A 26,300-nucleotide genomic window follows, 5' to 3' on the forward strand; every position below is an offset into this window, starting at 1 on the left:
ATGTATGTATGTTGTATGGACATTTAATCGAGCTACTTTTTTGATAATAGTGATATATTGTAGTATGTAAGTTGATATGTACATGATATTTTTTTTTTAAATGCAGTCAAATGTATAGAGAATAGGAAATGTTAGAAGCACATGCGTTTTTATACTCGTATTTTAATGTTGGGAATTTAAATATTAAAATTAAAACGAAAAAACTTACCTCTTGATCCAATTTAGGCGGCAAAGATGTCGGTATTTGTGGCGGTAGTACATCAGTTGGTGTATTCTGCTTCGAGCCACTTGTTGGTGGTTTTGGTATTGGATTGGGTTGTGAATTTTTGCCCACTATATTCAAATGTAGATTATTGTTAGCAGCAACGGTATTTTGTGGTTTCTGAGGTTGCTGGGGCGAGGTAATTTCTGGTGGTAACGCAGCAATACCTTGCATTGACAATGGACGTTTGCCACTAAGACCAGAGACTGCAGGGTCAGGGATTTCCCCAGGCGTTTCAACATGTTCAATAATTGGCTCTTCCGGTTCGCAGTGCATATTTTGAGCTAAAACTCCAGGAGAATATGGTTCTGGTTCTTGGTTTATAGTGCCAGAAGATGGAGTACGGGATATGGGTGATTCGCTGGATTCCCTTGCTGGATTGGAAATCTTTCCTCCAGCCAGATTAGAATTTGATGGAGCATTTCTTTTGAGCAAACGGCCCCACGTTGCAACATTTATGTTCATTTGCTTGGCACGTGGAATATTTTTAACCTGCTGCTTGTTGAATATCATACGTTGACGTTGCAACTTGGGTTTCTGTGAAATCATTGGATTTAAGAACTTTATCTCAGCAAACAGTAGACCTTGCGGCTCCAATTGCAGAGCCATACCATGCCGAACATCATCAATAAACTCCTCCAAACGTAGGAATTTTACGGCACACAAAGAACGCCAATCACGCCAGTATACGCCGATTTCCAGTTCACGGGAGCGATCTAGATCAATAGAGAATCTTTGATCCCATGCTTGTTGCGAACATGGTTTCCAAGACGTTTGAGCCACAGTCATATTGTCTAATTTTATAACGGCCATAATTTCTGACGATGTTTCATCTTTGACCGAATAGCTCTTGGAACTGCTACGCGATGTAACACCCTTGACAAAACTTCGCAAATCTCCAGGACTAGAATTGTTGTCTTTATCACGACGAGATCTACCGGGGACATCTTCCAAGAGGCCCTGGCAGCCCATTAAACGTACTTCTAGCTTGCCAGTAACACTGGCACATCGACCTAGAGTAGATACCTGCTGGTATGGTTTACCGCCTAATAAACCACCATGAAACGGTTGCAGGGAAGTGTAATTAAATGGTACGGGGGATGAGGCTTGTTGAACCGATTGCAATTCGCACTTCAATTGTTGAGCTGCTGTTGAATCTGCTGGTAGTTCTAGACGTCGCAAATCCAAAGAATGACGCAATAAGTCCAACTTTCGAGATGATTCCGATAAACGGACATGTGCCTTTGAATTTTGTTGAATGAAAATGTTAGAATATAATTTGAACTTTAAAACTACTCTTGGTTTCTTTTAAAAACGACTTTTCAATCTTTCCAATTATTTCCTTAATATATAGAAATACATATATATATACTTACCTAAATGTGTAGTACTTCAAACTAGACACTAATTCAAATTAATATTTCCTAATTATACATGAAATATAAATATTATCTAAGTTATTTAGGTACTTTATTTTCGAAATTGAGAAGTAAAAATTTCCAATGAAATATTTAACACAGTTATAAATATTTAAAACTTTTAATTTGATTCATAATAGATTTATTTCTGTTAGTATTACAACATTACTATAATTTAAAAAAAAAATCTTAATCTAATGTAATTGTTAGGGTTAGGATACAAAATTGAAATTGGTAAATGCACGAGAAAATTCTAATAATTTATTAAGTAGTATCTATCAGATTGGCAGTATGTATTTATTTTATTACTTATTATGAGTAAGTAAAGCATTATGTAGCTCTTTTTAAAACCGGCATTTCACCCAGAGAAAAAACTCGTCCACGTATTTGGAAACGTTCTGCTAGCCATCTTTGACAGCTTTCACAAGAACAATTCGGATTTTTTGTAGGGCCAACGTGGTGACCAGGTTTACGTGCAGCTACAACCTTGCCAAACATCTTAGCCTTGTCAAGGTATTCCGAGGAATATCCCAAAGGTGGTGGCTGTGTGGATGCCTCACTGATAGCGGGGCTGGGGCGATTATACATATCAAAACGTCTAGCTGGAGTGGGTGTCGTTATGGGAAAAGTAATGGCACTAGTAGTACTAGGTGGCGCTTCACTACCACTACGTTGGAAATTTATATTGTAGGGAGGCGGAGTTTGATGAGGTAGAGGTGGTTGTGGAGACGTTTGCCTACTTAAATCAGTAGGTGTTAATACTGGTGTACCAGAAGCCGATAAGTTGTCTCGCGTTTCGCTTTTCCAGCGTTGTAAACCAGCACCATAATTTGGATAGAGTAATGTTGATTCCTTATTCTGCAGTTCAGGAATAGATTGTTGTTGTTGGGACAACATATCTACGTTAAGAGTTTGCGATTGTTCCAAATGCGGACCAAAAAATTGTAGAAATCCTGGTTTATTTCTCGGAAAATGCGAGGTCTGCTGAAATTTATAATTTGAAACATTAACGGGCGACGACCTATTGAAGGTTTCATTTGAGTACGATGAATTTTGGTCTGTTTCAGAGACGATTTCTATTTGAGTCGGTAAAGTATCTTGCTGATGAACTATTGATGTACTTGGAGATTTTCTTTGGAAAGTTGTAACCTCAGAAATGCTTTGTAAATGACTATTTCCAGGTTGGTGCAACTTGGATTCGTCTTCATTTGAGTGACTTCGGGACCATAATCGTTCCATTTGTCGTATTCTTAAACGATCCAAAGCATTTTCGTATTCAAAACTATCAGATTTTGCTAAAGAATAGGAAAGATCTTCAAGTTCATCAGTTTCTTTACATGAAGTTTCAGTGACATCTTGTCCAGCTAAGATACTAGATATGCTGCTACAAGTGTTGTCACGAACTGTCGACCTTGATGAATTTGGATAGCCTAAACTTAAGGTATCATCTGAAGATTGCCGTAGATATTTTTGTCGAAGATTCTGAAGCTTTACAGCTCTCTGATCGCCAACATGTTTCCGAAACAATAACTGTTTTGATTCATGAATCTCTTCAGCAGTGCTTGACTTCGTTATAGCATGACCTATATTTATATTCTGTGAGCTATCAGATTTTTGGCTAGGTAGCTTCGTGGCATTATTTTCAGCTAATCGACGGGGCAGAGAGCTTCCCGTTATTCTCTGATGTCTTAAGCGTATTTGTTCATTATCCAAAACAGTTTGAAATGTTGAATTTGATTCTTGATCAAGTCTTTTATCGTCTTCAGAATCCGAACTAGATTCTGCATCGGCTTGATCGTCGTCCTCGGAACCAGTACAATATACATCGATATGAACTGTACGTGGTTTCTTTTGGGCCTCTGAAGCCGTCAATGTGGGAAAACAATTGTCATCAATTTTACTTTCCACACCGCCTCCCATCAACGAAGAAACACGAGGTAACGAAGACGACTTGGACGTTTGAATCGGTGAAGGTATATAGGAAGGCTATGTAAAAAAATAAATCGATACTAGTTTTACCTTCTAAATAAAAATTATTATTTTTACCATATGAGAGTGTTCCTCACTGATACGGCCTCTAAATCCGGGCTGCTGTAGCAAATCATCCACTGTAGCTCTTCTATAATCATATGATCTTCGTGAATCTCGTCGCTCCAAAGGACTTCGCTTACGTTCATGTTGAACAAAATATTTCATTTCAGTGTCACTAGTTTGACAAACCGCATCGCGTAAATTTAAATGTTTAGCTCTTTCTGAATACGAAGCCTGGTCGAAAAACTGTGTTTAAAAACAATATTATGTTATATACGATACGTTTTACAGAAACAGTAATTGCTTTAACCAAAAATGCCAAACTTCATGAAATCATTTATTATAAAGCGTTTGATTGCAAATATATCGCATTTAAATTATATTAAAAAAAATAGTTTTCAAATTAATCAATCTAGTGGGATATTCATTTTTTCAATATCAAATAAATGATTTCAGTGGTTTGACAAGTGGTTTCCTCCCATTATTAGCGTACAATGAAATTAGTTTAAACATTTTGAATTTTTTCAAAATTCGTAATCCGAAAAGATTGGAAATTCATATAACAATTTCAAAAATTATGTATGTATGTATATGAATTTTTTTCTTGTGTTCATTGTACGCAATCCTTAAAGATTACACAAAATCTACCTTTTCGGGTTGCACAGTGTAACTAGCTGTGGTGTTGAATACAAATGGCTTCGAATCCATTTCAGTATTTTCAATAGATATATTATCAATTGTTTGCATGTCAGTGGGAGATAAGAAATCTGCCACAGCAGTAACTATAATGTTACATGTGCTGCGGCATCTGGTACCGTAAAAGTTTGTTAATGAATCTTTAACTTCAGTGGTCAAAGAGTCATTTTGAGGTTTATTTGAAGTGTTCGAACCACTAAATGCAGAATCTCCTCCACCGATATCACCGCAAGTCATTGATGATGTTGTGGAACGAAAGCTCTCTCCTTTCTGAACATCTGATGGGTTTGTATTCTAAAAATGCGCGTGTACGGAAGACATTAAAAACGAATTAAAATAAGAAATACTAACAGTTATGTATGTTGTAATATCACCTTCATAGGATCTTGAGAACGTGCTGAAGATCTAGAAGAAGTTCTTTTAAATAAATCCGATGTTTTGTCGTCATCATATTGTGTACCGCCTGCCGTTGTATTGTCATCAATTTTACTCCATTTATAAAACACTCGTACAGGATTGACTGTGTCATTTGTACTAAATTCCTTCTTAACTGCTTCCCCAGCTCTGGCAAATTTCAATTGAGCGCTAACTGTCCATTCTGCCGTTAATTCATGCGGCATAGGTGGTCGTTGCGTTGAATGATTTTGTCGAAAATCTTGCGAACTTATACAACCGGCCCCCGCCTCTGATCCTTTATCATCAGTGGCTGGCGGTGGCTGCTCACGATTGCTCATTTTAAAATTATATAGAATTTGTTTAAAATATCATGTTTTTTTGCATCACTATTTGCTTTCTTTTTGTTTCATTTGGGTACTTTTTTTCCTAAAGATCTGTTTATATTTATTTTATTTTGGGAACACTTCTTCTTCCCACACAAGCAACACTTGGTATATATTCACCTTTATGGTTTATCTTGGCCACTCAAGATTCAAAATGTTTCATTATGTCTTTTTCAAGATGAAAAAAAAGTAATAAAAAACACAAAACTAGGGCGTATTTTAAACATACTATAGGTGTATGGAGGTATGTGGTTATAGCAGTGGTGACCAGCAGGTTTTCCAATTAATTGTTTATTTCAGGTATAAGTTTATTTTTAAAATTTATTTCTTCATGTACATTTCACTTAATTATCAATGAAACGATTCATTTTGTACACTTTCAGATTTATTCATTTTTTAAAAAGAACTTTTAATATTATTTTTGAAATGTATTTTATATTTATTTTTGTTTTTAAAACATTGGTTACCGATCCGAAGCAGTTAAGTGAAAACGGTATCTTTAATTCAGATTACGGATTTTGTTAATTATATGTTATCGATAACGTTATTTCGGTTAAAGGAACTATTTTTGTATTATTTCAGTTTTATTGAATATAATAGGTCTAAATAAAGCTATATAGCAATAAAAAACTCTATTAGAATTTATTTGCTATAATTATTAAGGATTTTATATATTTTAGATTTTCTTTAAAATTTTAGTTATGCAAAATTATTAAATAAACAAAGAATTATACTTGAACTTTTATCGTTTTCTTAAAGAAAAAGATCACATTAAATAAAAGTTAAGAAGCTTTTGCACAATCGCTTGTGCCAGAATACATACATACATACAAATGAATGTATGTACATAGATGTTAAGAGAAAAATAAATGAAATTAAAAGTGAAAATTTATAATATTAGAACAAGAAATTATAATAGAAATATAAATGTATGTCGTAGCAAATAAAAATTAATATTTTCACATGACCTACTATACGCTTTGTACGTACATACATACATAATACATGTGTATGTCTGTTTGTATGTATATAATAATTTCGAAAATTGAATACATGCGTCCGTACATATGCAAACATCTTAAAAATAATATTAAAAGCTTTTTTTGGGACAATACGAATAATTTTATTTAATTTTAGTTTTCTATATTTTGTAAAATTCACGTTTTTTCATATTTGGAATGTAATTTCCTTTATTAATTATCATGTATTATTATGCAATAGTTTTGTTTTTATATTTAATTACGATTTATATTTTATAAACACTTTTATGCATATTCAACTTTATTTTTTATTAAAAACATATGTTTTTGTACGGTTACTACTGATCATTTTGAAAGCTCATTTGGAAAAGAAATTCACAAAAAAAGTTTAGTAAAAATATTGAAAATGTTTCGAACAACACCACGTCTCGCGTGCAACTGATTTGAATGTGACTGTAGAATTTGTTGTGGAAACAAGTGTTGAATTTTCTTTTGCTCCCAAAATAATGTATACATATAGAAACGTTCATATATGTACATGCGAATGTGTATATATGTATATATTTTTGGTTTTGATATTTTGAAATCAGTGTATAAATGCCGGAAAATGTTTCACTTTTAATCGACACAGGAAATTTAATTTGTTGCTAAAACGAAATCATTAACCCTAAATAATAGATTTTGCAACTCTTCAAATTAAAGCTTAAGTTAGAAACTATGTTTGTTTCCTTAAGTACTAAAATATCGATCGTTATCCTAAATTTAGTAATTATTTAATAGCCAAATTTTCAACATTTCAAAAAATTTAAGAAAATTACATTTTCATTTTACACTTACAGTTAAACTTAAATTTAAAAATAGAACCCCACTATAAATAACTTTTTCTACTACTCGGAAAAAGCTCACTCAAAATCGATATAATTGTTTTTAATTAAATTCCAAAATTTTAAAAGTAGCAATCTTTATTAAATGCAGGAGTAAATAAATATGAATATTACTTTAAGTTCTACGCTTTCAACATCGTCGATTTTGCAATAGTCAAAGATTTAGGTTAATTGGGCCGGAATTGTATATAAATAGCAAATAGTGTGAAAAATATGACGTAGAAATCATGACAACGTCAATACATAGTTTTCATATTTGATGTTGTCAATAATACTCTCTTTAGAAAGAAAAACGAAGAAAAACGTTACACATACTTATATATTTTTACCGAATCCACACGAAATATATTTTTATTTACGACATCATTTGTGACAGATATGTTCATTAGGGTGGGATATAAGCAAATTTTTTGGCATAGTACAACACTTTGGCCAATGATCTTTTTATAAAATATGAAATTATTTTTGGTTTGATATATTTTGGAACAAAAGTGTTTTCTAAAACGAAAAACAATTTAAAAAATTATAATACTAATTTTTTGTGTGTTTGTTCTATTTTTTACATCCATCCGATTCAGCTCACTTGACATTTCTTTCACCTAGGTCATTATGGTAGGATCTGAACATACATTAATAATTTTTATTAAAAACGTCTAGTTATTATGCCAGGTATGGAAATTTCAGTACTTTTAGATATCGAAATATACCGCGGTACTCCGACGACATTTCTGATACTTTTTCTAACTTATAAACTTTTGATAAGTAGACTATAGTCTAGTTTATAGTCTAGTCTGTTTATGTCTAGTCTATAGTCTAGTCTATAGTCTAGTCTATAGTCTAGTCTATAGTCTAGTCTATAGTCTAGTCTATAGTCTAGTCTATAGCCGAGTCTAGTCGAGTCTATAGTCTAGTCTATAGTCGAGTCTATAGTCTAGTCTATAGTCTAGTCTATAGTCTAGTCTATAGTCTAGTCTATAGTCTAGTCTATAGTCTAGTCTATAGTCTAGTCTATAGTCTAGTCTATAGTCTAGTCTATAGTCTAGTCTATAGTCTAGTCTATAGTCTAGTCTATAGTCTAGTCTATAGTCTAGTCTATAGTCTAGTCTATAGTCTAGTCTATAGTCTAGTCTATAGTCTAGTCTATAGTCTAGTCTATAGTCTAGTCTAGTCTAGTCTATAGTCTAGTCTATAGTCTAGTCTATAGTCTAGTCTATAGTCTAGTCTATAGTCTAGTCTATAGTCTAGTCTATAGTCTAGTCTATAGTCTAGTCTATAGTCTAGTCTATAGTCTAGTCTATAGTCTAGTCTATAGTCTAGTTTAGTCTATAGTCTAGTCTATAGTCTAGTTTAGTCTATAGTCTAGTCTATAGTCTAGTCTATAGTCTAGTCTATAGTCTAGTCTATAGTCGAGTCTATAGTCTAGTCTATAGTCTAGTCTATAGTCGAGTCTATAGTCTAGTCTATAGTCTAGTCTATAGTCTGGAAGAATAACCTTAAAATACATATGTCGTCTGCCTTAGAATAGAATCTACAGGGCTACAGATGAATAGTTACCAATCACATCTTGAAAGGAAGAAAACTCAAAAGATTTAGTTATTATTAAGTGGAAGAAGAACTTTTTCTGATACCCTACAGTATCCTCTTTTTATCTCCTTCTCCTTTTTATTTCCACTCTACTTAAATAAAGTTAGTTCGCAACACTTTTCATGATGTACTTATCGATAACGGATTCAATCGAGTGATATCCGCTTTTTAATTTTTATGCTACTAAAATAGCGATCAGATTATTAAAAATATTTAGATAATTTTTGCATTAAAAGTTTTAATTTTATTTTTCATTTATTTAAAAGTAGCAAATAAAATGTGAAAGATTTATATTTCGTTATATTATTAAGAAACCAAGAGTAAATACGTTTGAAAAATGTTAAACAAATGTTAAAAATAACTTTCACTTACCTCTTGCAACGCCTTCTTATCTGGTACTTTTCTATTTTGCAATATACGTATTACATTTTTAGCTCCATCAACAACAGCTGCCTCGATACGTAAACGATGTCTCAGTTCTTCGATACGCTCTTCAAGTGATATTTCTAAACGTTGCGGAGATACACAACCAGCAACTGAACCATTTTCATTTGCGTTAGCTGTGATTTGTTGTGATAATTTTTGGGCATGCTCTTTATTTTGTTTTACCTTCAATATACGCAAACGTAAGAATTCAATTTTGGCTTTTGAATCCGTTAGCATTTGTTGAGCTTCTGCTAATAGTTTTTTATCTCTGCCGTAGTGTCCACTCTGAAGAGATTGTATCATATTTTCAGCCCCATTTTTCACTTTCATTTCAATGTTTAGTTGTTTTTCTAATGATATGAGAAGCTTATCATTGGCGCTCAGTTGTTCATGACCGCTGGAAATAAGACCGCCAACACTACCATCATTTGTAAACTGGGAACTGCCGCTTAATCTGACATTATTTGAGCTTGGCGAGAGAATATCTGATAATAAAAGAAACACACAACCGAAGAACAGTTTTAGATTAAGGAATCTCCATTTTTCTATTTTATACATTGCATAAATAATGGAATTTGTTGATATTTTAAAATGAATCCTAATTTATAGTCTAAATAAGTATTACTGGCTAAAATTTTAAAATATGTCTCACTATATTTCGAAAAGTAACCCCAAAATGCACTTGATCACAAAAGGCAAGACTAATACCATAAGAAAGTAACACCCTAATACTACGACTATTAAAACTATCCTTTCTTAAAAAAAACAAAGATGTGATCAACGAATTTATAGCAATGTTATATATATACTTACCACGATCATTATGTGACACGACTGTATTACCTTGTGTTAGTAATATTTGTGATTCTAGCTCTTGCAGCTCAGATTTTAGCTCAGCTATTTTACTATTACTTTTCTTAACAATGGCAGCAACATCGTTTAAAGAACGACGATCTTTAGCAACTTCTCTTAATTTCTCAGCCCCTTCTTTGATTTTCAACTCTTTACGAATCTCTCGTCGTATTGCTTCTTTGATTTCTTCAAGACGACTGGGTAAGGCGCTTTCTGGTAAATTATCTGTGAAACCATATTTGTAGCTAAGCTCATATAGTACAGGGTGTTTTATATATTCTCCCTAAAATAAAATAATTGAAAGAAAATAAAATAATTAATAATAGTTGGTATGTATTGAGTAAAATTAATGTAAAAAATTACACAAAAATAAAGAAATTCTGTACATGGTTTAAATTTTAAGCATAACAACAATAAATGTGTATATAGTTCCAAATTTTGTAATGCGATAAAAAAAAAACAAATTAAAGTCAATAAGAACCATGATAAAAACTACTAACTTTTCTAAAAGAAATTTGTAAATAATAATAAATAACTTCGCTTAATTTTATATATTTAAAAATAATAATTTGTGATGAAATGCAATTCCTTGGTCTCCAAGGAATTACAATTTCTAATAATAAAATTTTCGCAAATTTTATACGTATATTTTAAGTAAATTTCTACATTATAGTTGAAGTCCATGAAGGTCTTAAGAATCACAATAAGCAAGATAATTATAAAAACTGATTTTTATAACTTTTGACCCCCAATATCTTTCTTATCATATATGGTATTAAAAGTGACTTTTAGCCCTTTTATAGAGACCCAAGACGAAGCCCTGCGTCAACTTTCATTAAGCTATCTAAAATTACCGAGTTTGTTCATTTTGTCAACTAATTTTCCTGGGCTAAACCTCCGATAGGTTAGTGGTTAGTGTTCTAGTTTGGTAGAACGGAGATGGTGTGTTCGATTCTTACCTGAGGCACTGGTCAAGAAGCGCACAACAGCCCCGATATAGGCCTAGGTTTATTTCTTCGAATTTGATGTATATACATCCTCCTTTCAAACTACCTAACTACTCCATTAAAGTAATTCCAAAACTACTCCCCTGTAAACATGATTGGAGTACGTGATCCGTTAAGTAGTCTAACGTAATGCAGGCATGGATCATGTTTATTCTTTTCATAACAACATGGTCTATAGCCTGCGTTACTTAGGACCATGTTGCAGATCATGCATTTCTATAATTTTAGCAAGGGAGTAGTTTTGAGTTTACTCTGACGTATCAATGAAAATTGTTGTATGCTTTTTTGCATATATATGGATAAGCTTTGGGCCAGTCCTATTCTTTCGAGACCTACTCTTTATACGCGAGTGTGGCGTATTCTCAATTTTTATAGGGAAGTAAAAAGTTTTACGAATAATAAACATTTTTAAAATTTCATTCTCGTTGTTATTTGTGTGTTCATAACAATGCAATTAAAAGTTATATTCTAATCTAATTTACCGACCAGGGTAATGCGACCATACATGAGTTGTAGCGAAGCAGATCAGAGTTTCAGGTGGAAATCGAACCCACAACAATACTACCAAACTGGCATGGATAATTTAAATTATGAAATAGTGCTAACTTTTTCTAAAAAAGTACTTTTTGGTATTAAAATTACTAGATTACTTTTCGCCTTTCTTATCTATTGTTTAGTTTACTTATTGGTCTATTGTCTGCTTTATTGACAAGTCTATGGTCTAGTCAATGGCCTAGATCATGGACTGTTTAATAAAATGGTATATGAATTAGTTAATTAATTAGTCTATGTACTACTCTTTTGACTAGTGTATGGACTAGTCTATGAACTTTTCTATTTTATTGAATAGTCTTCGGACTAGACTTAGTATTAAATTGTCTATGAACTAGTCTGTTGACTACTGTATTTACTAGTCTATGAACTGGGCTTTTTACTAGTCGATTGACAATCTATGGATCTGTCTATCGAATAGTATACTGATTAGTCCATAAACAAGATTATTGATTAGTCTGTAGAGTAGTCTATTAATAGACTATGATCTAGTTTATTAACTTTTCTATGAATAAATCTTTTGATTAGTCTATGGACTGGTCTATTGATTAGTCTCTTCGCTAATTTACTATATAGTCTATGGACTTCTTCGAAAAAATGCATATTACAAAAAAGCTCTTAGTTTGTGGGGCACTATGCTATTGTTCATTGTCAAAAAGTACTAGTCATATTTCCGCATACACCGATAACGAAGTATCAAACATTTGCGACGAAAACAACTTACTTTTTTCCGTACAAATATATGAAATTTCGTTTTCGGCATAGATTACGGTGTAAGCGGAATGAGCTTAAATAGATATTAGTCCTAGAAATTAGTTCCAATAAAATATTTGCAAAAATTACAAATTAAACCCATATACTATATGTAATTCTTAACATAAAATGTCATCTAGTATAATGTAATCAAATAATCAAATACATATAATGACTAGACTTAAGTTAATTTTGCTTTTTTATGATTAGATAAGTTTACATAAGTAAAAGGGATGGATGGCAATGTAAATAATAAATACATAACAAGTACAATAATATCGAATAATTGGAATAAGTTTAATCAGTACATGAAAAATATGTATACTAAGTACAATGTATAAATGAACATACATATAATTTTATAAAATGGTATAACATTTGTAATATCTTGGTTAGATTTCGACAATCTACAATTATTAAAAGAAATTTGCTAGATTTCTAAATAAATAAGATTTATTCATTGTGAAAATATCTGAGAGATTGATATGAAAAGCAGAGCAAAGACTATAAGCAGCAATAGCAATTTCAGCTGGGAATAGAACCGTAAGCTCAAAAAAAATTTTATGTATTTAAACAGACATTATTATGAAAATATTAAATTTGAGTTATAAGCAAATGAAACGAAATTAACACTTCAAGAGGTTTTAAAATTAGCAAAATCGGGTCAAAAATAACAGAGATATGAAGGAAATTTGCGAACAACACATCAAATTCTAAGTTAGTACCATAATTTGAATCACATTATAATTTGAAAATTTGATGTATGAGGATTCTAATACAACGATACATATTTTTAAATGGTTCCTTTATTCATAAATCAAAACTTTTTTCATTAAAAACTTGTAAATCAGTTTAACCAGCAATACAAAGGTCAAAGGTAAAATTGTCTGCACAATAATGTACACAATTAATCAAAAAAAAAAAAATTGTTTTAAGTCAAATTCGGTTATTTAATATTGACACAAAAAAGTAATAATTATAAACTGTTAATATTGAAGCAAATCTGATAAACTATCAGTTGAAAACAAAACATAATTAAGAATAACAGTGCTGTCAATAATAACTTTATTTTGCACTCTCTGTGTCTCTAATGAATAATTGAGAAAAGTTGAATTACGTTTTTTTTTAATTTAAAAATCATGTATGGAAATATGTATGTGCGAATATATGAATGTACATATCGCCTATTTACTTCAATACTGACATAACTCTAAATTAAATTTTTTTAACAGGGAATTACGACGATTTTTTTAATATTACGAAAATTCGAAAAAGTAGAGTTTTTCAATCCATATTTTTAAAATTATGACATTGTTCTAGAAAATGAGTGAACTATACTTGTTGGTAAACGCGTATGAAAATGAAAAATAAACATAAAAACACACACACACAAATCACAGAGAGTACATAATTACATACACAAATAACAATAGATAATATAATAATAACAAATAAAAGATATAAGGATAATTTTCTAAGACAATGTGATCAGTGTAAATAATACACGGGACCTACAAAACAACAACATACAATATGCACATATGAATCAGTTACAAAAGGAATGATCTCGTAAAGGGGTGACGACATTTTATTACCTCCGTATCAGTATCATAAAACACTGATGAAGCATGTGTGCTTACTGTAACACATACTGTTCCCCGTCTCAAGGACTTGAGCGATCCTTTCGAAATCTTACGAACTCGTATTGACTTCAATGATCGTGAACGTTGTAATTCCATATCAGGCGCAGAATTGTGTCTGGTACGCGTCGTATTTAAAGCGGATATTTCTGAATGGGTTTGTTGATACTTGTTGTGATTTGGGGAAGAGTTTTGGGACGAATTGTGTGTGGTTAAGACACTTAGTTGGTTTTTAATGCGTAAAAATAGGTTATGCATTGGAATAGTGGCAGTTCGTATGGTTATTTAAAATTCAGCTAAAATATTTTAATGCAGAAGATTTCACAACATTTTTTTACGGTAATTTTTTACACAAGAACCGGAAATATACGTTATATACATATTTCTTTCCATTAAAGTTGATTGATACGAGGGTTATATGTAAAGTTTTGGTTACTTATTTATATTTGGTTACTTTGTTTTATTTAAGGAAAATATAAATTGTATTTCCTTCGCTAAAACATTTACATTAAAAGAATTATTTGACTAATTTAGCTAAAACGAAAAGATTTATCAAATGATAATGGTTATTTTTAGATTTAATGTCATTACTAAAACTGCTATCATTTAATTAAGGGAGGATTCGTTGTATCGGAGATATATTGATTTAGTCATTCCGTGTGTGACATATCGAAGTTTTCGTCTACGACTCCTAAAAGTATATGTGTATTCATAATTATTCGTTATTAGGGTCCGCCCGTCCGTTTTTATATGCGGACTGGACCATAATTGATTCTAAACTCATACTAGATCACCTTCAGAGAGTATTTTAAAGCTGATTACTTGTTTTACAGGAACCAAAATCTCTTTGATTCTCTCTCCATAATAAGGTCTCTTCAAAAAATTACTTCATATTTCATGAACACTTATGTATATTTCATTATAGCGGTGAATTCGACAAACACAACTACATATATCAACTACAACTACATATGTATATCACTCTAGCAAGTTTTTTGAGGGTCGGTTCTAAAGTGTTCGAACAAATTGTGATCGAAAAACAAATACTCAATAAAGCTCCTATTCCAATACAGAACTTGCTTTAATGGTAGATATATGAGATTCAGCATAGGCGAATATAAAGCTTTTACTTGTTATAATTGTCTTAATGAACATTAAATGTAAAATAAATCTACTGAAACTCTAGTAGCTCCTAAAACTTCTCAAAACGAAAATGTGATTAAAAGAATTCAAGTAGTCATCAACACTATTGTAATAAAAATACAAATTAGAAGTATGCCTATGACTTTTGTACAACTTTTCCGAATATCGAATCAGCAATTCATGCGGAATGTCTTTTGTTTTAAGAACAATATTGCATATCATGTTGTTATAGGACCAGACCTGGGATAAATGCATTAAATGTGTTAATGCATTAACAATTTATTCTACATTAAAAAAAATTAATGTTAATGTAAGTTTATTGCATTAACATTAACATGGGTACATTTAATGCATTAAATTTGCATTAACATTAAATATTTTTAAATTTAATGCGTTAATTTTACATTAACATTAAATATTTGTGAAATTAATGCATTCATTTTGCATTAACATTAAATATTTTTGAATTTAATGCATTAATTTTCCATTAACATTAAATAATAAATAATAAAATTAATGCATTAATTTTCCATTAACATTAATGTATAAAATAATTTATAAAAATAGGAATACAGCGCTAAAGACCTCGGTCTAACTAAATTCAAGTAAAATTGAATGTGTTAAAGTCCTTTCTAATAAGTCCTATACTCGATAATACATATTAGAAGAATAGTATCACTTCCCAGATATTCCTTTTTTAGTTTATTTTGTTAAAGTCCTTTCTAATATGTACTATACTCGATAATACATATTAGAAGAATAGTATCACTTCCCAGATATTCCTTTTTTAGTTTATTTTGTCTGTGGAATCTCATATAAATATCATATTTAAAACACACAAGTTTGAATAGAATATAGGTGTTATTACAAAGGACTTTATCCTTTTTAATTTTAGTTGTATTTAGTTAGATCGAGGTCTTTTGTGCTGTATTTTTATTTATGTGTATCAATTTTTATATATATTAATGTTAATGGAATATTAATGCATTCATTTTATTGCTTATTTAATGTTAATGTAAAATTAATGCACTAAATTCAGATATATTTAATGTTAATGCAAAATTAATGCATTAATTTCAAAAATATTTAATGTTAATGTAAAATTAATGCATTAAATTCAAAAATATTTAATGTTAATGGAAATTTAATGCATTAAATTTTACAAATTTAATGTTAATGCAATATTTTTTACATTAAATTAATTTTTTTTAATTTAATGTTAATGCAAAATTAATGGAAATCGCCCAGGTCTGTATAGGACTTTATTCAACTTTTCACCCTGATCGGTAGTTATTAAAATGTTTACCCTTCTCCATTAGAAAGGATTTCAGACGGAGCTTGATTCACACTATTTTATATTAAATCTGATCGATCCATACTTCATCTTACCCACCCAATCATCGATTTTACAAAAATTCAGTTTATTATCAAAAATAGATAAAAGATTATGCAATTAAGATAAAATTCCTCAAAAATTATTTTCGCCTTTATTAGATTATTTCGGTAAGAAAGTGCAAATAAAAATGTAAATAAATTTCAACCTATTTTCGTAATAGGAGAGCCATGCCCAAAGGATTAAAGTAAATGTTCAGGAATAAATTGTAACTAAAATGTTTAAACGAACATGTTTCTTACCACCCACCACACAAGATAGTTACAATTAAACAGAAAACATACATACATATGTTCATTATAGCCCTCAATGAAATTCATAAATACATTTCAATAGAGTTGAAAAAAATCTATGTATTCTAATAATTATAACACAATCGATAAATTTTAATTCTGTTGTTAAATGATCCTTATAAAAAAAGGATAAAAATAAATATGTAGTAAAAAAATCGATTAAATGAAAGAGGCAAAAAAAGGAAATGAATATTTTTGTGTATGTAAAAAGTTAATAGGAAGACAACAAACAAACACTTGTCGGTTAACATCAATTCATTCACTCATTCATTCATATTAAAGTTAAAGAATGAATGTATAGAATTCAAAATTGAATGTTATCACAATGTATGCTTGTATGTGTGTATGTAAATAAAAAAATAACATACATATACATACATACTGAAACAAACACACATTCCCATACATTCATATGTACGTACGTTAAATTGTAAATATTTGCTTATGTACAAACAGTTGTTGTAAATATTCTCTTTAAGGGAATGTAAGTATGTAAGTAAATGTGTTCGTATGTATGTATGTAGATTGCGGTAGCAAAAACATACAAACTTAAGTATGAGTAATTAAAATGACTATTTTTCTTTTATTAAGTTCGATGAATTCAATATTTTTTTATAATTTAGAAAACATTCTAATCACTAAACACTTGCATCCATCATCATCTTTCCTTTTAGACCATTTGCTCACTTTAAATTTGTTAATTGGGTATTTTAATTTATTTTAGGACTAGACACCTATTTATGTACCACATGCATAAACATATATCTAACTATGAATGTGTGTATTTTACACATTTTACACAAATGAAATAATTGCTTTAATTTATTTTTAGTCTTGATGTAGTATGTATTTTGTTGTTGTTGTTAAGAATGTATTTCAAATTTTTTAATTAGATTATACATAATTATTATTATTATTATTTTTGTTTTTAAATTTGGTTTTGTTTTCTTTTTACCACTAACGCGTTCACGGAGAAAATGAAGAAAATAACGGAATGTATGGTTGTAAAATTAGCGCCACATGACTTAAACGTTTCAAATTTTTAATAATCACTGACTGAGTCACAACACTGAAGAAAAATTAATACCTTATAGACGGACCGACCGTCATAATAATCGAAAAGCTCACGAATACGAGGAGATAAAAAGGCAAAAACAAATATAAAGAAAATAAAAAAACAGTGAAAATTTTAATACGATAAGCTTTTCACTGCTACTCCACTCTTTTCCAACTGTAACTGTAATAACGAACCGTCAAGCGACAACACGGCCACAATATTTTATTCTCTCCCAATGTTTTTATTTAACTTAAACATTTTATTTTTTTATCATTGTCGTTGGTATTTCTATGTGTGTGTTTCAGCAGAGAAAACATGAAAAACAAAGTACATTTTTAGAGATACGAATACAAGTTGTCGTTCTTTTCGGTGATGATACTGATGGAACTCTTGTTATTTGGTACTTTATTGTATGTAAGTAAATATTGGCTATAGTAATCTCGTAAAAGAATAGATATAGAAATTGCAATAGTTGTAAAAACTAATGGATAACACAGAGCAAGTACAATCAGTAAAGGGGTTTTTATTAAGAACGAAGTATTTTATTTTTGACATTTCTTTCACAATTTGAAACATTATTATGTTTATATAAATGTACCCAAGGAACAGTGCTGCCAATTAAACATTTTACGTCAAATCTGACTTTTATGAGATGGCAATCTAGTCTATAGTCTAGTCTATAGTCTAGTCTATAGTCTAGTCTATAGTCTAGTTTATAGTCTAGTCTATAGTCTAGTCTAGTCTATAGTCTAGTCTATAGTCTAGTCTATAGTCTAGTCTATAGTCTAGTCTATAGTCTAGTCTAGTCTATAGTCTAGTCTATAGTCTAGTCTAGTCTAGTCTATAGTCTAGTCTATAGTCTAGTCTAGTCTAGTCCATAGTCTAGTCTATAGTCTAGTCTATAGTCTAGTCTATAGTCTATTATATATAATTATGTTAAATATACCTGTTTATCGATAAAAAGCGGCATAACTAAGTTGTATACAAGCCTTAATGACCTTGCCAAATTTCATAAAGATCGGGCCTCATTTGACTCTAGCTCCCATACAAAGTCCTCTTCAGAAAATAACTTAAATGTCATTTATAAACACTAATATTGCGATGAAATGCAGCAAAAAAATGTATATAAATATAAATCTATTCCCAAAATGTTTTCGGGATCGGTCCATATTTCTCCCTATCCCCCATAAAATTTTGGGCAACATACTTTTGGAAAAATTTTCACAGTACATTTAAACATAAAATAAAAAAGTACGAATTTTACCTTCTTCCATCACTGTTTAGTAAAAATTCTCTTGCGGTTATTATTTTTGTATTAATTTTTCTCGTCAGTTGTTGTTAAACTTTAAATAACATTCTCAAAATAAAATATGTACGTTTTAGCCACAATGTTTTGGTTGAAAATTATTACACCCTTAACTTATTTAAATATGTATTTAAAGATATTTTAAAATTATGATTTATAAAAATAGAATACTATTAATAATTTGGAGCCAATTTATATACATATATATGATTTAAATTCTTCCGCCGGTTTTTAACTATTAAAACGTCAACATGTATTTGAATTTCAAAGACCTTTAACCATAACTAAGTAAAAATTCCACAAAAAAAAAAAATAATGAAAAATGTTGGACATACATGTATATACCCACTAATGCGTGTTTTTAGATCCTTTAAAAACACCATATTCATTGTCAGCGATGTCATGATGGTGACTTACTTTAACATTCTTTCTTCACCAGTACAATTAAAACTTTTTTAATACCTGTCATTTTTTTAAGAGTAAGTAAACAAAACAAACCTGTAACAAAAGAAGAAGAAAAAATAATTCATTACTTGGGAATCAATTTGTGTATGCATTTAAAAGAAAATTCAACTTGTTAATAAAGAAAACTATTTCTATAACCTATTTTTGTTGTTACGATTATCGGTACATGCTATATAAACTAAATAAAACGAGGAAACGAAGAATGTATATTTTCTAGATTAGACAAAAAAGATTCTCTAAGAATTGCATTTTTTAACAGTAAACAAATAGATTCAAGAAATATCGACATCAATTCGGCGAGAAAATGTGTAAATGTCTTCAAATATAATCACATTATTCAACAAATTATAAATTGTTTTAATAGTAATAAGAGAAGAGACCAATTATACTTATTTCACTTAAACTTTGTTTAAATTAATGTTCACTAAAATATAATTACTATGGAACTAAAGTAATCTACAGCAATCAAATCCATGCTTTACAAATACATTTGTTGTTTTGTTGTTGGTGCCACATGAGGTAATTTTGAATTGCACCATTGAATTGTGAGAAAACTTTAAGGCACAAATGTATCTGCTTTGTAAAATTTATTTAGTTGCATCTTTTAAAATTAATTTTCTGTTTTAATAACCATATTCATTACATTTACACTGAGACAAATTTAATTTTGTAGTTAATTATGGATCATATAAAGATTATTATATTTAATAACAAATTATTTAATGATTTAGGGTCTTATTCATAATCATTTATCAAATAAATATCTCAAAGAATGAAGAAGATATTACTGAAGTTAAATCTTTATTTTAAAATCAACAGATTAAACTTTCAGATAAAACAACAAAGTTTAGAAATAAAGGAGTCTTATCGCTGTTATTACATATCAAATATTGCCAATAACGTAATTTTGTCAAATTTCATGTCTGAAAAGGCCAGATTTGGTTTCAAGGCTGATAAATCCTTTGAAAGAGTATATACCAATTATACTTTGATCTCTGGGTTATGAATATACATATTTTAAAATTTTGTTGTCCTGATTTCCTCCGATTAGTATTCTAATCTGTCGTTCCGGAGGTCGAGGGTTCTATTCCCACTACAGACGTTAAGAAATGAGCGTACAACAGACCCTATAATGGCATATTTCTGTGACTTTAATGTAACATATATACTCCTTTCAAATTGCCCAGAATTATGTACGTCTAATAGATTAACATTGACCAATTATAAAAGAATCTTTATGGAAGACAGGAACTTTAGAAGATTTCAAAGCTAAGTAGAATTTGGAAGCCACAACTTCAAAAGTTAGCTTGATCATTTGTTTATTCAAAAAACAATTGCTTCTATTTTGTATGTTCCAAACTCTATTTCGATTCAAAATTATATAATGCTTTTCAAATTTTTTTATAAAATTCCTAAAAAGCACTGGCACTTAGCAGTGCAAGTAAATTACCACTTTTTATCGAATTCAATTTGTTCGAATTTTATTATATTTTATTAATAACACAAGTATGTAGAATTTTTTTTAATAACAAAAACATTATTAAAGCTTTTTTTAAACAATTTTTTTTTTCCAATTCAAATTATCACAAAATCATCACAATCAATAAACATTGTTAAAATATGCAAAGAAAGTATTTAAATGTTTAAACACATTCTTTTATGGCATTATTTATTATTTTTAAAGTTATGGACTTGGTGTGCTTTTAGAATATTTAATTTTCTAATTTGTGGATATTTGAGACTGTGACAGACAAGTAAAAGTAAGACACTTTTCAATTTCACTTTTTTTATATTGAATAAAATACAAAATAAAAACGAACATTTTAAGAAAAATGTTTCAAAAAAGAATAACAAAAATAACTATTAAATATACTTTCATTTTAGATAGAAAGATGTTTAATAGATTTGGTCGTTTATGGATTTTTATAATGAATTCAGTTTAATAGGAAAAAAATTTAAATATTTTTACAGATTCTTAAAATATTTTGCATTGTTAGATTTAGTTATTTACAAATTACATCTCTTAGAGTTTTTTCAAATGGATAAAGATTTGTTAATATTCTAATAGAAGTTAAATGTAGTGTCAGTATTATTTACGCGCTTTAAAGGCAAATACCTATATTACAAAAAAAAAAACATTCACTAGATCAGAAGAGAAAGAAATATGTATATACACGTACATGATATTTATGTATGAATTTATTTTTTTTTATAAGTATTTATGTATGGATGGATGTATCACAACCTCTATCAAATACTTAATCGTCCGTCATTGCCGATTAACGAAAAAGAGAAAATAAAACAAGTATACGTTGAGTTCAATACGTTCAATGCGACAACTTTCACGACGACAGCCAAGAAACACTTTACGAACTCTAAAATTTATGCACATGTTTGTTTGTCGTGTATCTATGTATGTATCTAAACATCTATACACAAACATACATATAAATATAAAGATATTTTAAGTTTTATTTTAGTTTTTTTTTTTTCTTTTTTTAAACACTCAACATATGGAACAGATACATACAAAAGCTTCGAAAATAACACGACCGGCTTCATGCAAAGTTTATATACAACTAAACTAAACTTAAGTCAACAACATTAAGCAGAAAAATAAAAAAATCCAAAATAAAAAACCATTCGGTTTGGGTGTATGAAGAAAGAAATGATATAAAGAAATCAAAGAAGAACAAAAAGGAAATGCATTAAAATAAGAGACTTGAGAAATAAATAATGCGGACGTTTGTTTTTTTAATTTTAATTTTTTCTTTCTCTTGTTTTGTCTTCAGTTTAAACCTGGCACAAAGTAAGCAGTACAGAAGAAGCAGCACGTTAAACTTAAAAGCACAAAGATACAGATAATGAAGAAGATATTGTGCATTTACTTCAAGAATGTCATAATGAAAAAATTAGGGGTTTTAAACATTTTTACAATAAAATAAACATCCCGCTAAAGTCTTTCATTTACAGTTAAATTCGTTTATAACGAACTCCTGGAGACCAGTCAAAATTTTCCTTTAAAAGCGAAGTTCTTTACAAAGACCACTATTGATTTTATTTGAAATACCTATTTCTTAACAAATTTAAGTTTTTTCAAACAAAGTTGAATAAAGAGTCTGAAAAAGTTTATTGTATTATCCGAGGATTCATTTTAAAAAAGTGTGTGTTTTATAAGAGGATTTATTATAACCGAGTTCGTTATAAGAGATGTATTTTGTAAGAAAATTGTCAAATAGTTCTTAATAACTGAGAATTCGTTTAAACCGATTTCGTTAGGGTTTGAAGGATTTGTCTGTAATTTTAACTATTTTCAAAAATTTCCCATATATTCACTATGAAAGTGATTATGCTTTTAAATTCAATATAATTCTCCGCATATTTTATTATTCATAATCCATGATTTGCATAAAAGTTATTTAAGAAATGCTAGAGCTTTTTACCCTCAACTTTGTATGTTTTTGAGTTAAGACAGTCTTAAGATAAATGATCTATATGAAGATGTTTGTTTGTAATAATAATCGTTGCAAATGGTACTAGTCTACAAAACCATCTATATTTACAATTTTACATATCGGTATACACACATATATATTTATTAGGGTAGTTCGTAAGAATTTTTTTCGAAATTATATTGGAATAGCAAATCTGAAAAAAATACCGAGTTAAATTAACTCCTTAAACAAAAATGAAATAACGGCCAATTTTTGGTGATTTATTTTATATCCAAAAATTCGTAATTTTAAAATGGAATAAGTCTCAATTAAAATTGACATTTGGAATAAGAAATTATATAGAATTTTATATATGAACCTAGATCGCTTGATGTATATAATTTTTTAATAAAGAAAAACCGAGTTTATGAAAAAAAAAATTTTGTTTAGGTTTTAGAGGCTGAATAGGTCCTGTTGTGACAACATAACGGATTCAAATCTCAACCTACCGAATTGACATCTATGTATGTGTCTATGGTAGCCAACTTAGCGAAGCAAGGTCAGAGTGATCCCTCTCAAGTTATGCAAAATAAGACCGGCATATAATGGCCATTTTAAAGTCAGACAAATCTGGACGCAGAAATCTATATTTTAATGAAAATTAGTTTTTTGTGTAAAATTAAACAATCGTTTATTTAATGGGCTAAATTTGTTGGATTTGTGTCTAATAGTTTTTTCTTTGTAATTTCCCTTTTATTCAAAATATATGGCTTCCTGAAAATTCTTGTATTTGGTTGTTTGTTTTTCAATGTTTTTCAATTTTCTGTTTATGTTTTTTGGTCATTAGGTTGACGATAGGAGGGTTAAGCGGATTATTTACGAAGAATAAGGGAAAAGAAAACCAATTAACACAAAAAAAATTCTTGACGAAATTGTTATTAATGAAAAAATCGCGACACTATATTCAAAATGTGACAACTCAATAATTCTTTCCTAAAATAAAAATTCTTTCTTAAAATAAAAATTATTTTCCTTAATACTAAAAATGGTGTTAAAAGACCAAAATTTCCTTTCTGTTTAAAATGTATACCAGACATGAGCCATAAGTTGATAATCCGACCAAAAGTTAAGTTATCATTTTTTGAATGTAGCGTCTCTAAATGTAAAGAGAGATCACTTTAAAATTAATTACATATTTGATAATTTTACCAGGATAAAGTCCTGATCAATTGATCAAAATAAAAAAAATTGGTTCCCTAGATAATTTCTGAAGCCTGTTTCAAAATTGAAACAGTTTCAAATTTGCATGTATTTATAAAGAACCAAATATTCTCCTAAATTGCGGAGACGAATTAACGCATTTGTAATGTTCTTAGTCCCCAACTCCCAAACAAAATAAATTAGGATCAATTTGACTTAATTATGAGAGCATTACGCCATGTTTGCAAATCTAATGACTTTATTTAAAATTAAAATCTTTTTTTTCAAGTTATAAAATATCACTTTCAAAAAATATTTTCTTGAATTAGTTATTATAAAAATGACTTTATGCAGTATTTTATTAATTAAATATTTAATTTAAGTAAAATTTAATGTAATAATTAATGTAATAATTTAGAGACAGTGTAAATAAAAAAGTAATTTCTCATAGTTGTAATTTCTCTTTTATAAATTAAATAAAAAAATTAATGTTATACGCTTTCTTTATAAAACGACATCACAATGCAGAATTTAAGGAAATTAAAAATATACATACAGATGTATGTATATGATATGCATAGTAGATATCGACAATAATCCAAAAGAAAAACAGATAAACTAAATTAGATTAATGCAAAAAATATTTATAAAAAAGAAATGACGATACAGTTCACACAAACGTTCGCTAATTGTATACTATGCAAAATACATTTTAATATAGCTGATCAACTTTTGTTTATTGACAGAAGAAATGAGGAAAAACTAGCAAAATTTTTAATGTTAGAAATTCACATACATACTATCTATCTATAAACATATGTACATATATTCTTAGTTATACGAGGGTCATGTCCAAAAATATATAATTTAGATATTCCAAAAAATTTTTTAATACGTCATTCCCTTATTACATGATAATCAAAGATTTACATAAATGAACAATTGTGCTGCTATTGTAATTTAACATTATTAGAATTTCATTCCCCTAACTAGACTTATCGGCCCTAATAAAATGCCACGAAGAGTACTAGCAGTATTCCAACAAACTTTTCTTTTCAGTCAAAAACATAAACAGAAACCAGCAGTTTTGGTTTGTAAAACAGTGTGTTTTTCACTTATACGTAGCTTTTTAAAAGATGTAACTCAAATTTCGAAATATAATTGAAACAGCTCTTTCTCAAAATTTGGCCCAATTTTAACACCTTCCAACAAAAATTTACAAAAAATTTTAACTAATCTCTATTATTCAATTCAAAAAATCAAGTTCTGAATTATGCCAGTCTAATAGTAATTGAGCAATATGTTCTATAAAACTTCCTATCTATCCCTTCCATAGACAAAATAACGATTACGTAACGCTTCCGCAAAAGCAGTTCAGAAATTGCAAATTTCAAACAAAATCATTGGTCTCAAAGCTAAAGTGGAACTTATACGGACATTCTAGGACAATTTTTGGAACTAACATAATGTTTCATTGGAATCTTATTTTTTGCTTCGAATCGCTAGAATTCATGCATTCATAAGTTGAAAAGTAAAAACCCACCCTACTATTAAATGTTCACTTCACTGATTCGCACTTTTTTAGTTTTTGCAAATGACTTGAAGGGAGGGTATTTTACCAAATACTTATACTCAAATTACTTGAAATATTTAATCGATGGGTAAATCCCAAAGGTTCCTATAACTTTTTGAACTTGCGAATTGAAAACTGTTAATGTTAAATAATATTATTAGATACCTATTAATTGAAACCTCTACAGATTTGACTACGCTAATTTGTTTTTTATACAAAAAAGTTATTGCCCTAATGTACATTAATTCATTATGTAATGAAAACAACGTTTTTATAAAAAAAAAAAACAAAGAAAAACTTACCTGGTAGTACGAATCAGCCATAATGAAAATTGGATGATTGGTTTGATGTAAAAATTCCTTATTATAGCGTTCGTTGTTAGTTCACTTTTTGTAGTTTTTTTTTTAAATTATTTCAATTACGACTTTCTCACAAATTTGCAATTCACCTTTATTCAAGATCAAACTAATTGATGAAATTCATTTGAATTGAAAAAAGTAATGTTTTATCACGGTAATTCATTTATCTCCTAAATTATTAAATTTATATTGAAATTTTTTTAATATATTTGT

The 26,300-nt window shown here is 29.3% G+C and overlaps 2 protein-coding genes across 35 annotated transcripts in view; both read right to left on the reverse strand.

Annotated features, from left to right (window-relative positions):
- LOC119615907 (serine/threonine-protein kinase N) overlaps window positions 1-26,300 on the reverse strand; it is a 35,298-nt gene that overhangs the window by 7,761 nt on the left and 1,237 nt on the right. For 4 of the 17 annotated variants that reach the window (XM_037971915.1, XM_037971913.1, XM_037971912.1 and 1 more), the window contains exons 2-5: window positions 26,031-26,257; window positions 9,874-10,195; window positions 9,007-9,545; window positions 209-1,504 (exon numbers count right to left, since the gene is read on the reverse strand). In XM_037971915.1, coding sequence (XP_037827843.1) covers window positions 209-1,504; window positions 9,007-9,545; window positions 9,874-10,195; window positions 26,031-26,051 — 2,178 coding nt within the window. In that variant the 5' untranslated portion in view covers window positions 26,052-26,257. Of the gene's footprint in view, window positions 1-208; window positions 1,505-9,006; window positions 9,546-9,873; window positions 10,196-13,819; window positions 14,339-19,391; window positions 19,555-21,701; window positions 22,086-26,030; window positions 26,258-26,300 lie in introns of those variants that run through there. The other 13 variants (XM_037971918.1, XM_037971917.1, XM_037971916.1 and 10 more) reach the window with 11 other exon arrangements.
- Window positions 1,722-6,766, reverse strand: LOC119615908. Of its 18 annotated transcripts, XM_037971932.1 has the most exons (6): window positions 6,430-6,766; window positions 5,654-5,798; window positions 4,782-5,562; window positions 4,360-4,701; window positions 3,727-3,957; window positions 1,722-3,666 (listed from the first exon to the last, which is right to left on the reverse strand). In XM_037971932.1, exons 3-6 carry the CDS (start codon window positions 5,139-5,141, stop codon window positions 2,011-2,013), a joined length of 2,589 nt encoding a protein of 862 aa, XP_037827860.1. In that variant the 5' UTR covers window positions 5,142-5,562; window positions 5,654-5,798; window positions 6,430-6,766; the 3' UTR covers window positions 1,722-2,010. The 18 variants fall into 18 exon arrangements, with proteins under 18 accessions (XP_037827860.1, XP_037827869.1, XP_037827865.1 ...); XM_037971941.1 differs by lacking the exon at window positions 5,654-5,798 and having other exon boundaries at window positions 4,782-5,354; window positions 6,506-6,766; XM_037971937.1 differs by lacking the exon at window positions 5,654-5,798 and having other exon boundaries at window positions 6,506-6,766.

Source organism: Lucilia sericata, unplaced genomic scaffold, assembly GCF_015586225.1.
Source record: "Lucilia sericata isolate MDLA Ls3-8-SP2 unplaced genomic scaffold, ASM1558622v1 Contig000048F_arrow, whole genome shotgun sequence".
NCBI classification, from domain to species: Eukaryota; Metazoa; Arthropoda; class Insecta; order Diptera; family Calliphoridae; genus Lucilia; species Lucilia sericata.